Source organism: Lissotriton vulgaris, chromosome 3_1, assembly GCF_964263255.1.
Source record: "Lissotriton vulgaris chromosome 3_1, aLisVul1.2, whole genome shotgun sequence".
NCBI classification, from domain to species: Eukaryota; Metazoa; Chordata; class Amphibia; order Caudata; family Salamandridae; genus Lissotriton; species Lissotriton vulgaris.
This window is the reverse complement of record NC_141689.1, coordinates 2,058,024,307-2,058,040,931: the sequence shown is the minus strand read 5'-3', so window position 1 is coordinate 2,058,040,931 and position 16,625 is coordinate 2,058,024,307. Positions and strand designations below refer to the sequence as shown.

The window sequence follows — 16,625 nt, the reverse complement described above, 5'->3', positions numbered from 1 at the left end:
TTAAACGATCGGGTGCGGCTGTGTGTGTGTCCGGGATCTGTCTCATCCCGGGCTGCCACACACGACAGGGGGGGCTGAAGCCCGGTGAGTCCAATGGGTGTTGCACGCCTGCTGCCCTGTGATACAAGAATACCAGGTGCAAGCTGATTTGCAATTCAGATATGCAGATCAGAGTAAGAAGACTGTGTCGTATGAGTGGGGGCTGTAGCTGTGTGCCAGAGCACTTGCTGACACACACTCATTCGGGTTTCTAGGTCCATGAAAGGCAAATAGATATAAAAGAAGCAGGGCAGTTCTTCGTCAAGTCTGTATCTGACAAAGTAGCCACCAGCTCCTCCCCTTCTTGGCCTAGGTGTCTGACAAAGTATCCACTTCGTTTTTAACCACCGAGGTAATGCAGGTGCCGTGACACACTACAGCACTGCAGTCTAGTAGCACAACTGCTGTGGAAACGGGCAAAGGAGAGGAGAACAACCAGGCTCTTCCAGGGCTCATGGCTGTATAATTGTGGCTTTTTAATAAATAATTGTGGTCCTTGACAGTTACTGCCCTCTATGTTTTGACCTCTTAGCCCTGGCGCCGGGAAACCCTTTGTGGGTATCTGTGCGCATTACAAATGCAATAAATAAATAAATAAATAAATACGAGCAGCAGGTGCTGTCATTTCTCAATGAAAATATCTGTAACGTTTGCAAAAACCAAGACAGTCGTTGCAAAGAAAACAAACGTTCCTCGCAGAACCCAGATGCGACTTGGCAGCAAAAAAGTCCCACTGGGGCCCATCTCCTGGTCAGCGTGTGAAATCGATGGATGCGACGTTTCCTGCTGAAAACCCACGGCTGACTTCAAACCGACACACAGCTGTCGCAAAGTTAAAGCATGCTTGTTGTGTGCACTAAACGCAGCAATTCCCAAGCACCCAGGGCCTGGTCCTTACCAGTATGTGAAATGAGCAATGTTTTAGACAAACCGTGGGGAGGGGGGGGGGGGTGTCGTGTGGTGGCGGGTCCTGGCTGCTCTAAAAATGACTGACAAACTATTTTTACAGTAAGAAGAGCAATAACTGGCGCACAACCCAGTCACTGTAGACATGCGCATGCTTATCTGTGGTGCCCCTTCACCTCTGTTGTATACCAGCTGCCTCTGCACCCCTTGTCGCTCACTGCACCCTGCTGTGTGCGCCCCTTGTCCTAGTGGCAGCTCCCCTGCTGTCTGTTGCCCTTACGCCGCCTATCGCAGTACAAGAGCGCAGGTGCTATCTAGGAGCGAGAGAGGGTCAGCCAAGTCACAGGGCACGACGAGCAGTGCAGGAGGCCAACTTGGTGAGAGTGAAGCAGGAACAGTGTTGGAACGAGAGGGGAGCACGGACGTAAATGAGGATAAGAGAAGCACAGCATAAACGGCTCTGGAGCAGTGCAGGGGTAAAAAGGCAGCAGAGAAGGCAGCACTACAGAGGAGGCGGTTAGGACAAGGGTGGCACAGGCGCTAAGGCAGGAGGGGACCTACTGCGAGGTACAAGCACCCGAAGAGCAGAACACGAGCAGTGTAGGAGTGAAGGGAGAGAAACACTGGGGCCCCCGTGAAACAGGGGGAAAGGTGCAGGAGGACAGTGCGGGTGCAAGACAGGAGGGGAGCGGGGTGGGGTGCAGGGTGACTGGTGGGATGAGAGCAGAGCTCTCTTAATCAGGCGGGCAACTAGATCTAAATCACGGGGGAGGGGGGGCTGAAAAATATTTCGGGGGGGGGGTCTAATTCTTCCAACCATAGGCAGAGTGACTGAAGGAAGGGGCGAAAACACAACAAAAGCCTTATTTACAAGTAAATGTTCTTTTAAAGACCTGTTAAGTACTCGGGTGCGGCTGCAATTAGATGCTCGCCAGCCCACGAAACTGTGTCAGCCTGGGCTGACACACACGAGGGGGGGGGGGGGCTGAAGCCCTGTGAGCCCAATTGGTGTGTTGCGCGCCTGCTCTTAATGCACTGGTAGGTGGTAGCTGCAGCTAGCGAGAGATTAAAAGGGTGCAGTGGGGCTGAGTCACACACACCTCCTAAAGTCGCAGGGGGTATCTGGACGCCCTCAGTACAACCCTGTAAGCCCCGGCGAGAACGGGGAAATACCTGCTGTAGCAGTGCACTGGTGAGCAACCCCAGTGGCGCTCACAGCAGGAGCAGCAAACACCGGCAGCGCACGGGGCGAGCAAGACAGGGCAGAGGGGTCTGGCAGCGCACTGACTGTGAGCTACTCGGGTAAGACTAGGAGCGGGGGGAGGGGTCAGAGTAAGGACACCTGGGCTTTGGCAATGCCCAGCACAAACATTAGAACAGGTTGGCTCTGGCAGTTCCCAGTAGGAGGAGAAGGTTACAACAGTGGCATCACTGGGGGTGGGGGGGCGAGGGGGATCGGTGCGGACCGCACTGGTTGACACCAACCCTAGTGACGGCGACGCCACTGCCTACATCAAACCATGTCTGCCCTCCGAGCCGACCCACACTTCTTCACGTGGAGGGGTTTCCTTTTCTGAGAATGGAAACGCCTCCAAGTCTCACTACACCTCACTGAGACCTTTCCGTGAAGTCCTTCTAGTCCTAGTGGAGAGCCACTCGGGCTCTCCTATGCAATGTATCGCAACCCATGCATCCCTACACCTCTCGGGGAGGGCTCGCTCCGAGGGTATAAACAAACCGGCGGGAGATCGCTCGGGGTCTTCCCGCCTACGGAGTAATTCCAGTGTCCTGTGCGTATTATTTCGCCACACATACCAGGGCCTAGTTGGGCCTAGTCCTAGCCCACCACAGTCCTCAGTGTCAGGTCGCACTTCACCTCACAGAGGAGCGAACCGCTCCCTGCAGGTTTGAAACGTAGAAGGTAAATGACAATCGGCGACGCGAGCGCGCGAGACCAACCGCTCCTGACAGGACGTTTACACGCAATATTGACACCCTTCGTGTGAATGCTTGCAAAAAGTAAGATTTTGGTGCATCATACAGTGCACACTCATCCACCTGATCTGGGGCTCCGCGAGAATGTCACAAGAGGATCCGGAGGCTGAGATGGCAACAAAAAACGAGGAAATTAAAACTAGTGGTGCACGCGTACCACAGAGGAGCGGGGGCGAGAGAGCCTGTCAGTGTCTAGGATGCGGTGGGAATGGGCAGAGAAAAGGCGGGACATGCGCCCACCTTTGCACAATTGCGTGACTTATTTTTTTTACAAAGCACGCTAAAGCCAATGGCGGGCCGCGAAAGCAAAACCACACGCACAAGCGTGTGGTTAGCTTTCTGAGGCCCGTACAAGACGTCTCGTACTGCAACGCAGGGGCAAGACTTAAAAAGGATTCGCAAAGTGTTTATTTATTTGTGCCTACCCTCATTTATCTTCTTCAAATAGGTAGTTATTTATTCATTGGCGCAATATGTTGAATCAATCAATGTGCATGGTGGCAGAGCATAAAGTTCTGGTCTATCAATGCAATTGTTTTTCCACAAGGGTCATGATACCACCTGCAACAGTTGGTGAAGCATTTTGACCAGTCCTAGTTTCAAAGAAAAAGTTAATATTGCTTGACCTCAAGTGATGGGTACTTTATTCACAATGCTGTCCATGGACAAATCAGCTAAAAATTAAAAGAATAGTAATATGCACATTTCAATGTAGCACAGAAGCCAGTTTCAAAAACCAGCACTAGGATTCTATCGGCAATTTGCATTTTCCTACACAATTCTCAATATATCCTGTGACACTGAAATCAAAAAGTGTATTTGAGTTCTCTTTTATTTAAAGCATCAAAAACCCTTGTGTCTTGCTTTGCGTAAGAAAAACCTGTAAGACTAAGTAAAAATACCTCATATTTAAAAATATTCAAATATTTGACAAGCATTACATGTATGAATTGTGTTTGTATATAGCAATTTTAGTCTTCTCGCTTTTATTTTGTTCTATTGAACACTGCACATGCAATGAGAATTCGATTTTGAGTGAGTAAAATATATGCCCACAAAAACTAAGACATTGCTTCCTATGAAGCATGTGAGATGTTCCTGATTAAGACCAGTGGATACTGGGTCATCATGCCCAACTTTCATAGAATTGTTGCATCGTTCTGTAAGAGCTACATAAAATGTTGAAAATTTCCATCAAGAATAATTTCTAGTGCAACTAAAGGTCATAGATGCGCTAATAATGCAAAACATAGATAACCTCTTGCCTTGAGAAGTGTTATCATAATTTGAACTGAATTATTTTGTACTTAGTCCTTAGTACATGGTAGCAAAGTTAATTCACAACACAAATCAGTGTTATACACCATTTCTTCTGGAAAATGTGGATTATCTGTGCAAACTACAGCACGTTGCTGTACTGCCAGCAATCAAGGAGCTAGGACATGCTCAAAAGCTGGGCTTCTGCTAACCACGTCATCATTCACAATCTCAGACAATTCTTTTAGGACAGCACCTTAAGAAGTTTATCATTCAATCATGCCGTGCATGCTGCAGGGTTCATGATCCAGTGTGCACAGGGAAAGACCTTGATCATTTGCTATGCAAACAAATCAGGATGTAGTTGGGAAGGTAGATCTAACTGAATGTTGGTGCAATTTTACTCACTTGTGTGTGGTAGTGTAGACAACCATCTACATTGTAAACACTTACCAATGTCTAAGAACCTAGAGAACATCATGACTGGAAATGACCTTTAGTAAAGGATGAGTTTCATGATCGCAGATTAGAAGTTCTATCAGAAAGACATACATTTTACTATTTGGTACATTTTCTGATCGCCTGTCCCCCCAAAAATGCTAAACTGAAATATGATAATCAATGTATTGACTTTTAGTCGACTACCTGTCAACAATGTGGTTGTCTGGAATGTGGTTGTTTGGAAGACACACCGATATGTAAGAAGCGCTATGCTGTTCACCTCATGAACTGCTGAAATGTCTTTACCAAAATGCCTGCAGTCAGTGAAACTTGATTACCGTTCTAATACATATTAACCTAAGCAGATCAGGGAGACAGTCTTGCTTTATAAAACTGAAAGGACTAGAGGATAAAATATTGTTATCAAATACAACAAGCACCAGTGAAGGTAGCAGTTTGACTATCTTTTACAGTGATGAACTTCTAAATCGTAAATGTCAGATGTTGTTGCACACATCCAATATATGAGGTATATAGTTGCACCAGCAAAGACATACTGCAGAGTCATAGTAATCACTTACACCTTGCAAGCCCAGAAGGCAATATTACCTAAGCAGAAGCCTCCACGGTCTGTCTTTCTCTGGCATTATTTCTGCAGCAGAGTATTGCACCCGCCACCAGCCGTACTGCATGACAGTATCAGGAAGTATAGTACAATAAAGTGTATTGCTTTGGTTTTTGCCTAGTTTAAGGATAAGGCAATTGTAAGCATCACTTCTAGACTTCTAGTTCTGTGCCCAGTAGTATAAGTAAGCCTTATGGTTCCCTTACCTTGGTTTTGAACTACAGTAGTTCCTCCTCCTCCTCACATCCATACTTTGTCTCAAGTCTTTAATACTGAGCATGTGTAAACATACAATCTTAATCAAGATACTCACAAAGACACATGGAAGAACGGTGCTAACCGGCAGAGCACTCAAGTACACACAAGGGAACTAAGCTAATAAGCGGAGCTTTCATATACATATTAAAGGTGCCCATACTGTACACAGGTATTTATTTTTGTTTGATGTGGTGTTCTAGGGTTCATGTTTGGTTTCATTTCACTTGTGAGGGCAGCTGGGATCATAGGTTTTATATCAAGGTCGAACTTAAGCAAAGGATGTAATTCTATTTTCTGGAGACCACTGCCTTTTCACCCTAAAATAAGAATCATGACAGTGATTTCTTCCATCCTTACACATGAACCAAGACAAATCCTTCTTGGTCACTTGGCAGTCTGTTTTTTCCGGTTACGTGTTGCTAGTTTAGAGCTATATGAACTGATTGGAGTTAGGGTTTGTTTCAACACAACTGCTGATAACCATCTTGTGTTTCGCTCTATGTTTAGTGTTCTTCACTTTTATATTCCTGTGCTGGTCATATGCCTTTGTTCCTACCCAAGCTACTAGTAAATTTATTTTTCTGGTTAACTGAATCTTCCTCCCCACTCATCGACATTCTAGTACCCCCCAACTACCACATCATCAGATTGGATAGGAGTGGCAAGACAGGGGGTGGAATCGCATGTATTCACCGGAGAAACCTCTCAGTAATTAGAACCACATTCCCTATTTTCTCCTCCTGTGAACACCTTTGCCTCCACATCAACAGCGATGGCAATCTTGTATGCTACCTACATATTATCTATCACCCACCAGGTGACAACCTCACCTTCACTGAACACCTCATGGACATGATCACAATGAATTCTGGACGGCAACATACACAAATATTCCTGGGCGATTTAAACCTCCACTGGAACGATCACAACAATTCTGTGGTCATTAGTATCAAAAACTTCCTCAATGCTCTAGACCTCACCCAAATCTGCAACAGCCCTACTCACGATAAAGACTCTATCCTGGATCTCATCATTTCCAAAGACGACTCCACTCAACTCGAATCAATCCAACCCTGTGACTGGTCTGACCACCACATTATCTCATTCTTCATCAATGAAAACGTAAAATCTAACTCGGCTCAACCCACCAAACCAAAGATTTGGAAAAGAGACCTTAAGAAACTCCATCCCAACCCATTACCCTCTCCCAGCTACCCCCTTCTGGTGCCTCTGACGTACAGGTTCTCACCGACCACTACCTCAAATCGATGACCTCTATTATCAACGAGGTTGCCCCCCCTTAAACCATGGTTCGACGGGCTGCTTAACGAAGACAGACGAACTATGAGATTGGCGGAACGCAATTGGAGAGTAGTCCCTTCCACTATGCACCTCAAATCTCTAAAGGAAAAAAGAAACGCTTACTTCAGAAAAATCAAACGCACAAAAGCTGGTTTCTTTAGCCACCAGCTTGACCAAGTGAGAAACCGACCAAAAAAACTGTTCAAGCTTATCAAAACTCAATCCAAGGATGAACCCCAACAACTTCAAAACAATGCCAGCACACTACCGCCGCCGTGTGAAGATTTCTCCACTTTCTTTAATCTAAAGACAGACAATATCAAAAAAGACCTCCTCAAGGATCACAGCCTATACTCTAGCCCCATAGCAAAACACCCCTCGATCTAAAAAACAATGCTACATGGTCCTCCTTCGAAATTTACTCGGAAGAATCCATAGGCAAGGTTCTTAGCACACTGAAGCTCTCCAATCCCGACACTGATCCTCTACCCGCAAACAAGGTAAATGACTTCATCCCACTGCTCCTCCCGCTCTGGACCAAAATCATTAATAGCTCACTTCAACAAGGCTGTATCCCGGACTCCCTCAAAGTGGGTCAAGTAACGCCCATACTGAAGAAACCCACAGCAGACCCCACCGATCTGAACAACTATCGCCCTATCTCCAATATCCCTACCCTGGCCAAACTGTTGGAAAAATGTGTACACATCCAATTGACAAAACACATCGAGCACTTTGACCTCCTCAACCCACACCAATCAGGCTTCCGATCAGGCCAGAGCACGGAGTCAGCCATGACACACATAATTGATGACGCGCTTCAAATTCTTGATCAGAACGGTACCTGCCTCCTTATCCTGCTCGACCTCTCCTCAGCATTTGATACGGTCAAACACGAGAACTTACTCGATCTGCTGAGTCTCAGAATGGGTCTATCGGGGACAGTACTTAAGTGGTTCACCTCCTTTCTACATAGTCAGACCCAGAAATTCAAGATTAACAATACCATATCCACACCCGTTCCTGTATCACTAGGTGTCCCTCAAGGATCCTCCCTATCCCCAACATTGTTCAACCTAGCCATGGAACCACTCACAGCACTACTGCAAGCATCCAATGTGCAATTTCACATGTACGCAGATGATACCCAGCTCTACCTTAAAATACACACCGTTGAGGACATCAAACTACTCAACACAACTCTTATGAACACACAGACCTGGTTGGCAGAGAATCATCTCAAACTTAATGCTCTAAAAACAGAATTTCTCCTAATAGCTCCCCCCACCAAAGTCCACATCACTCAATCTTGGCTGACTCATCTCACTGCATTCATCGTGCAGCCTACCATCGTGGACTCAGCGAAATCTTTAGGCATAACTCTCGACTGCAATCTCAATATGCAGCATCATATTAGTATTGCAACGAAGGGAGCTAACTTTCAAATCAACACATTGAGGAAACTGAAACTCTTCCTCCCAGCCAATGACTTTAGGACTGCAGTCCAAGCCCTAGTTCTCCCTCGAATAGATTATGGCAGTATCGCCCTCTGTGTCCTCCCTAATCCGACAACAGCACCCCTAAGAGCCTCCATTAATGCTGCAGCGAGACTCATCACCGGATCAAAAAAACGCTCTCACAACACCCCGATCTAAAATCCCTGAACTGGCTGCCATACGAAGCGATAATACACCTGAAAATCGCATGCATGACACACAAGGCCATACACCACAACTCACCTATTTACCTCGCCCGAAAACTGACAATCTCAGGTGGCTCAAGAAGCACAAAAAGTGCAGAAAACCTCCTTCTGACACCGCAAAGATTTCACAAGAAAAAAACATATAAACGCTCCTTCTCAGGGATGGCGCCCATGATTTGGAATGCCCTCCATCCAGAAATCAGACTTATCTCAGCCAGGGCATCCTTCAAAAAAGAAGTAAGATCACTCCTCATAGCTAAACTCACCTAATTTAGCCTAAAGAAGAAGTAAGTTCACTCCTCTTAGCTAAACTCATCTGAATATTGACTAAAGAAATCTTGTGACTCATTACTTTCCTCACATGACTATGTCCAGCCTGATGACCTATGCACCGTTTCAACCTCAGCTCGACTCTTTTGTTTAAACCTGTGCTCATCTTTGAACTAATTGACTTGTTTAATGCCTATTCCCCTGTTTCTTGTATCCCATCTGTGTGTAAAGCGCTCTGATATCCGTAAGGATCTTGTTCGCACTCTATAAAACTCTGCAAATAAATAAATAAAGATATATGTTTGATTTTCTCATTCCATTCTAATTGTTACAACTTGAGGATTCAGTTCCAGCCTTTGAACTCCAGTTCAGCTTCTTCACCCCTTAAGATGCCATTGTGAGAACAAGCCCAGTCCAAAGTACTAGCACCCCGTAGCATTTTTGTGGCCTGTTTTTGCCCCTAATTATGTTTTTAGTACTACTTTCTAGCAAACATTCTACACTTACTGTTAACTTTTATAAGTGGATGTCTTTTTTTCAAGAATCTATAAATGACCTACTATGTTACAAAAGATTGGGCTTTGACCTATCCATATTCATTGATCCCTGATTCTCTTCGTTCCAAGTGCATCACTGAGTCAGAACCAGCAATTATTGTAGATGAAGTGTTACCCTAAAAGTTGCTGCCTCAATCATCTTCCATTCCTTACTGATCACCAGCAACTGATCTACAACTCCAAACCTTAAAGGCAGCTGAGCTCCCACAGAGCTGACGAGAAGGAAAGTGATGCAGATGAACTCATAACTTTCTTCCCTGTCATAATAGCCACATTATGAGTCTTCTACTGATAGCCATCCACAGTTCATAGGCCATACTCACAAGTGCATTAAGTTGTAGGGCATGTTTCATCCTTTCTCGGACCAGGTTCAAAGTCCATGCAATAGGGTGGTGGGCAAGAATTCATGTTTTTTGTTGAATCGAGTGCAGAAACAGTTGATCTTTTGGAAAGTGACTGACGTGGGACGGGTCCCCCATGCATCTATATGCATTCTAACAGAAGACGTAGGATTGAAACTTCTTCGGCTCAAGTTTAAAAACACAGGGCGTCGGGAAAAATACTCTCCTGCATTCCTAAAGTGAGAAACTGAGTAAGGCATTCTAACATTGCCATGATTCCCAAAGATTCTAACAACGTTTAAAAAGAGACAAGGCTGCCTTTAATTGTGCCTCTTTTTCAGGTGCAAATTGCAAAAAACACAGTTGATGGACAGAATGTAGAACAATGGCATACATGCATGTGCTGGGTATACTCAGACGTGAGTCCCAGGCTCTCCACACCACTGGAGTCAAGCTATCCAGGCTGATGAAGGCTGATAGCCAGAAACCGGTCCTTGGATGCTTGATTCCGGTCTGGGAAAGACATGGCTTGGTAGTTCGGACTGGACTGTTCCCATGGGGTACTGGGTCAGAGCTGATTTGCATATAGCCAGTGTCTAACCCAGGGTGGTGTGGAGTGCAAAAAAACGATGGATTTAGGCCCAGATCCTTGTACTGGGGTGAATGTATGACATTGTTCTACATTCTGTCCAACAACTGTGTTTGTTGTCTTTTTCAGGTGCAGGCATTGTTTCCAGTTTCTCTGAAACTCTAAGCTCCTGACATAGATACAAGGCATACTAAACTGTTAATCCATATGGGAGTTGTGCACCTAGTATCTTTGAGGATATCACAAATCACTGGGCAATCATAGGACAGTCACAAGATTTATTTTAGGAGCCCTTTGCTCCAGCACAACCAGGTGTGGAAGTGGATCTGCAAGGACATGCTAATATGTCGAACAAAATGTGCATCCTTTTTCCAGCATCTGTTGAGATGTGCTCTTACTATAGGAAGATCTGGCAACATCAGTTAATGCTTGTAGGAGGATTACCAATTTAGATGAGCAATTTTATTCAAAGTGTAAGTATTTGGAAGTCGCTGCAGTAGGCATTCAGCTACTGGTCTGCTATCTGTTAAGAAGGATTAGACAATTTATTTCTCCAGTTCCCATATACAGTACTTCCTGGGACATCAGGATGGTCTTCTAGGTATTCTTGAAATGGCTGGGTAATAGAAAGATTTCTCTTAAAATACTGCAGGGTAAGCGGACCATGCAGTCTTATATAGATTCCTGTAATAGAGTTTTAGAGATGAGGGTATTCAACTTTACAGCCTGGGCTTTCATGATAGATGCACAGAGTAATTGAAGGAAAGTATCACATAACATATGAGTTAAGTATATTATATGTTACTATTAATTCAGTACTAGAAGAAGATTTGCTTAAATATGTGGTTGATAATGTTCTCATGGCAACCACAATAGGAAGTGTCTATGAAACATCTAAAAAGCAAATTTTTGGTTTGCTTATGTTGGAGTTTAATGGTCTGCAAGAGGCACCTAAATAAAGAGGCAGAGTTTGGCCAAAAGGTGATTGTTTAACGGGGAACTAAAAAGATACTGGATAAAGGTTCAAGCTAAGCCCCATCTCTTTGGCCTAGTTATGTGGGAAATGTAGTTAGTCTAAATTAATATTTATTGTTGGGAAGCATAGTACTAGCATAAGAGCCTTTAATGTAATTGCAACTATAATTCAAGTTGCTTTACAGAATATTGATTTTGAATAAATAGTAGTCATTTTCTAGGAGGCACACATGAAGTGGCTTTTTCTGTGGAGCCTGGCATTCAGCACTTAAAGTTGTATGCTCCCAATAGGTACTGCAATTGATTCTGCAAAGGTCACTCAGGAACTTGGAAGTTTCCTCAAGGAGGAAGAGGATTTCTCTTTCCTATGGCACTTATTGTGGGAGACCTTTTAGGAGACCATCCCCTTTCTTGGGGCTTAACTAAAGGGCAAGAGAAACTCTTCAGTGCATCTCTGTGTGCCTTGGCCAAAAATAGCTAGGCCCACTATTCCCCCGACAGCCTCCGGATGCAGTAAAATGCACAGGGTTCGAAGAGCAAAAGGCCATGTTCAAATCCAAGACACCACATGCAAACATCATGTAGGTCTGCAAAATAGTCTTATTTTACCAGCTGCCGCAGTGTTTGAACCCTGAAATCTTTGGAGACATTTCGCTTAGTCTCTGTCCAGCTTACAGAATTATGTCAGTGAAGCACAGAGAAGAGCTCTGGTCCTTTGCCGATGAGAGTTTTTATGGAATTAAAAAAGTCCAGAGCAATACACAATGCAAAATGTACAGATTTTGTGACCTTCCTGCAGTGCTTAATTTCTATAATCCCTTGAGTGTATACTATTTGAATAACAAAATCTGAATGCACAGTGGAACATATTTGTTTCTTTTTTTCTTCCAGGCAAAAACATTTTTCCATACAAGTTCTTCTCCTCTGACATACCTACTAGTTATGTATTTAACCCACACTTCTTATATAGCTTATGGCCATTTCACTCAAGAGAAAGTTACACAGTGCAGAGATGTGTCAGAAAGGCGCAGCAATTCTATGAGAGTACCACAATCTTAATAATCTTAAGAAACTTACTATATTTGCATGGACCACTCCTACGGAACACCCACTACATTTCATGGATGCAGAAAAATCTGCATACTTGGTAAAACCTTTATATGTGTATTCAACATTTTAGGATGCAAAGACATATTACTTCTGCATGTGAGATCTCCAAGGTTTATGCCACTCATTACTATTTTAACAAAAACAGGACCAACGGGTGCCTTGGACTCAGTGTGCACTGTATATGAATTTATCCAACAACATAAATCAAATTGTTCACTTTTTTTAATAAAGTTTCCACTTTACATTGTTGGTTAAAGATCTAGGTAATTGAACCTATTGCTAATTCAAGACCATTCATTTCAAGAAAATTTCAATAATGTGTGATAGTTGATCCATCGTTGGTTCTAATCAGAATTGTAATTCTAAGGACTTTTGTTCTGAAATGCATTGGGCACTAGAGTTCGGATTAGAACCAACAGAGGATCAACTATTGTATATAATTGAAATTTTCTTGAAGTTAATAATTGTAGGTTCACAGGGACAGGATTGGCCTATAGGATAGGTCTATAGCAATAGGTTCAATTACCTAGATGTTTGATAAAGTGGAAACTTAAAAATAAAAGTGAAAAATGTGATTTATGTTGTTGGACAAGGCAGTACTTGGTCCTGTTTTTCTTATTCATTTCACGTATTTTGGTCAGCCTACAATTCAGTGCTTGCACGCACCACGTAAACAATTTGGAGCTGTTGCAATATATTAGAAATAAATTGGAGTGCACAATACACATCAATTTACTCATTGCTTTGTGCCAGAGTTCAGATGGGAATGCCAGGGAGCGCAAGTCTCAGCTTCTGGACAATATCTTCTGGGACTAATGGATCCTTTCCTGGTCTTTTTGTGGTTCTTAATTCTGACATGCTCCAAGCAGAAAAAGTCAGCAGGAGGTAGGTGAGGTCTAGAGGTGGGCCTGCGGGTAAGGTGGATGTCTGGGCAGGGAAGGTCAGGATCGGGGTAGGCGGAGGCATTTGTTGCATGTTTGCCCAGGATGCTGCAGGGGTCATTGTAGGGTTCCAGATGTGTTCCTTCTCGTAGCCTCGTCCATAAAGTGGGTTTCGTTAGGTTTACACTGTACCCTGTGAACCTAAACAGTGTCTTGAGGCCTGTAATTATTAGCCCAGAGGTAAATGCCTACTTGTAATGCCTGGGGTGGAATGCACCCTAGAGTTAATGCTCCAGGGTGATATTGCCATTCATAATGAGAGCCTATATAGTGTAATTTTGTGCTGCTCCTATAAAAAGTTTTGCAACATTCAAAGAATTCAACAGACCAAACTCAAGGTGTATTTTGAAATTTAGCCTGTATTTAGGAAGGTATCTCTTAGCAATTACAGTCAAAGCGTTAACTGTCCTCGTAATACATTCAAACCTCCAAGTGCTACTCTGTGAAGCTTAATTTTAGACACATGCAAGCAAATAACCAGGAAAATAAATAGATTGTGAACACCAAATCATTCTAATAAAACAGAAATAATAGATCCAATGATGGTGGGGACAAAATAGAATTAATATTATCAACAGGCTACTAACATACTTGAAATTGCACGGAGCAGTGTTCGGACGCAGGGTGCCTTGGGTCTGACTGTGATCTGGTCTGTAGAGAGGATTCATATAGTCCACACGATTTTTCCACAGGTGATCCCAAAGAGAGAAGGTTTTTTCTGTAATTCTGGCACAAAGAAAAATCAAAAAATTAAAGATGTACATCATAGTCCTGTGCAAAGTAACACGTATTTACTTAATGGCTGATTTGTCTTTCTTTTATTCTGCTGAACACACTACTTTTTACTCTGTTTTCATTCAATTATGCTAAACTAATTAATTTCCATCAGTTTGCCATTTTAGCCATACTGCCTCTTTAACAACATTCATTGGTGATATTAAAATCCCAAATTCAGATTGACTAATTCATCTGAATGCAGAGGTCATTCGGTATCACAAAGTGCCCAATATCCATGCCTACACTTTTTTGAGGCACCAATAGACTTTTTTTAAAGTAAAATATCACAGAGTTTTTTTTTTTTAGACTTTAAAGAGAACTACTATCTGATCTTCACAATATCTTTGGTAAATACATTGGTGGAATAAGAGCTCTTTGGTTTGAGTTTTTCTATGGATCAACTGAATACACAACTTGAGTGGCTACCTGTTCATTATAATATTGTGCAATATTATACCTGCTTGCAGGCGATGTCAAAGTCTCATTAATGTATTAATCTTACATACTATGGAATAAGCTGCAGACTTATGTGACAAAGTGTATGGTTGTGAATGTCACATGGCAAGGTAGGAGGTGTAACAGCTCAAGGGGATTAAAGTTGTGGCGCTTCTTCAGATGGCCAATTTTAAGAGTTTTAGGTTCTAGATCATAGACAGCGCAACTCAGTTCTTGTTCATTTATGTCACCTATGTTCTTCCAACTTGACTTTAACTTTGACTTAACTACGGTCTTTTTCCAGCCAATTTCAGAAGATCTTTTAAAAATGATATACCATATCCCTGTCCTACCATAATCAAGTGCTTATTATATTTGCCTGTGGATAGAAGGCACTCGCACAGAGCATGGGCTTTGACAAAACCTCCAGCTGTATGCAGAGAGAGCTATGCACAGCGTGTAGTATTCGTAAATGATTTGTACTCAAACCAAATGCATGGACTCCACTGCACTATGCCTTCAGCCAGATGGAGGGGCAGTGTCCATAAGGCATGGCCCATTCTCCAAGATGCCAAATCTTCTGGGCAGGCACAGGCCATGTCTGTCATCAAGACCTCGCACCCATCCCATGGGCGATTGAAACCAATGCAGATGACCTTCTTAGCAACACTAGGCACCCACTCCACCAAAAGCAACTGCCAACAATTAGAAAGGAAGTGTTGCACCAGCAAAGAAACAGGAGACGATATCCCATTCAAGGCATCACTCAACCAGTACCAACGTCTGCAGAAAGAAATAAAGAAGAAAGCACTAGCAGACCGTATAGAACCCAGCACATATCAAATCAAGGAGCTCTTTACCATCGTGAAGGAGTTCTCCAACCCCGCAGAACATCATCACCTCACAAGAACTATGTGACACCCTGGTGGACTACTTCCACGACAAGATCTCAGTAATCTACGAAAACTTAAAACCCCAACCCCGCCGCAGACAGCTTCAAACTGCTTACACCCACTAACACAAATCCAAACACCTGCTCACCCACTGGGATCCTCTCATACCCAAGACATAATCTCCATCATGAGCTCTGTGCACCTGGGCGGACCCCTGTCCCCACCACATCTTCAACCTTGGGAGCAAGATGATTGGCGACAAGCTCAAAAAAGTTCAGAACATCTCAATCACCTCAGCCTCCTTCCCAGAAGATTGCAAAAACGCTGAAGTAAAGCTCCTCCTGAAGAAATGATAAGCCAATCTAGGAGAACCGAAGAACTACCGGTCCATCTCCCTGCTCCCCTTTCCAGCAAAGGGTCTTGAGAAGGCAATCAACCAGCAACTCACCGAACACAACAACCTCCTGGCCCCTACTCGCAATCTGGATTCCGAGCCAACCACAGCACAGAGACAGCCCTGAGTACAGCCAAAGATGACAACGGGCTCTCCTAGACCACAGTGAAACAGCAGTCCTCATCTTCCTCAACCAGTCAGCTGCTTTCAACACCTTCTCCAATCACATCTTGACCAACAGACTCCACCACATCGGAATTCAGGGAGATGCCATCAAATGGCTTGTCTCTTACCTTATCGGAAGAACCCAGATAATCTGTCTATCACTGTGCATCTCAAAACACAAAGTAGATCATCGGCGTAATCCCCAAGGGATCGTCCCTCAGCCCCACCCTCTTTCAAACATACATGACCCCCCTGGCTAACCCTGTCAGATTGCACTGATTCAATATCATCTCCTATGCCGATGACAACTAGCCCATCCTCTCACTGTCAAAAGACCCCTCCACCACCAGAGCCAACTTACACAGATGTAGGATGTATGAACTCCGCCCAACATCTGCCCCAACAGGCCACGCATGCAACCTCAGCATTATTTATTTATTCAGTGTTTTCCATAGCGCTTTACAGTTAGATTGCAATACAAGTTTAGATGATATCCCATTTTGTTTGTCTTGAACAGCAAACTATCCATAAAGAAACATGAAAACACTGTCTCCTCCACCTACTTCCACACCCTACACATGCTCAACAACATCTTCAGGTGGCTCCCTATCAACACCAGAAAGACAGTCGCACAGGCCCTCGTCTTCAGCAGG

The 16,625-nt window shown here is 43.8% G+C and overlaps 1 protein-coding gene across 1 annotated transcript in view; it reads right to left on the bottom strand.

Annotated features, from left to right (window-relative positions):
- LOC147728801 (phosphatidylinositol-3-phosphate phosphatase MTMR7-like) overlaps positions 1-16,625 on the bottom strand; it is a 291,280-nt gene that overhangs the window by 34,642 nt on the left and 240,013 nt on the right. The window contains exon 12 of the mRNA XM_086962585.1: positions 13,900-14,034. Coding sequence (XP_086818711.1) covers positions 13,900-14,034 — 135 coding nt within the window. The remainder of the gene's footprint in view (positions 1-13,899; positions 14,035-16,625) is intronic.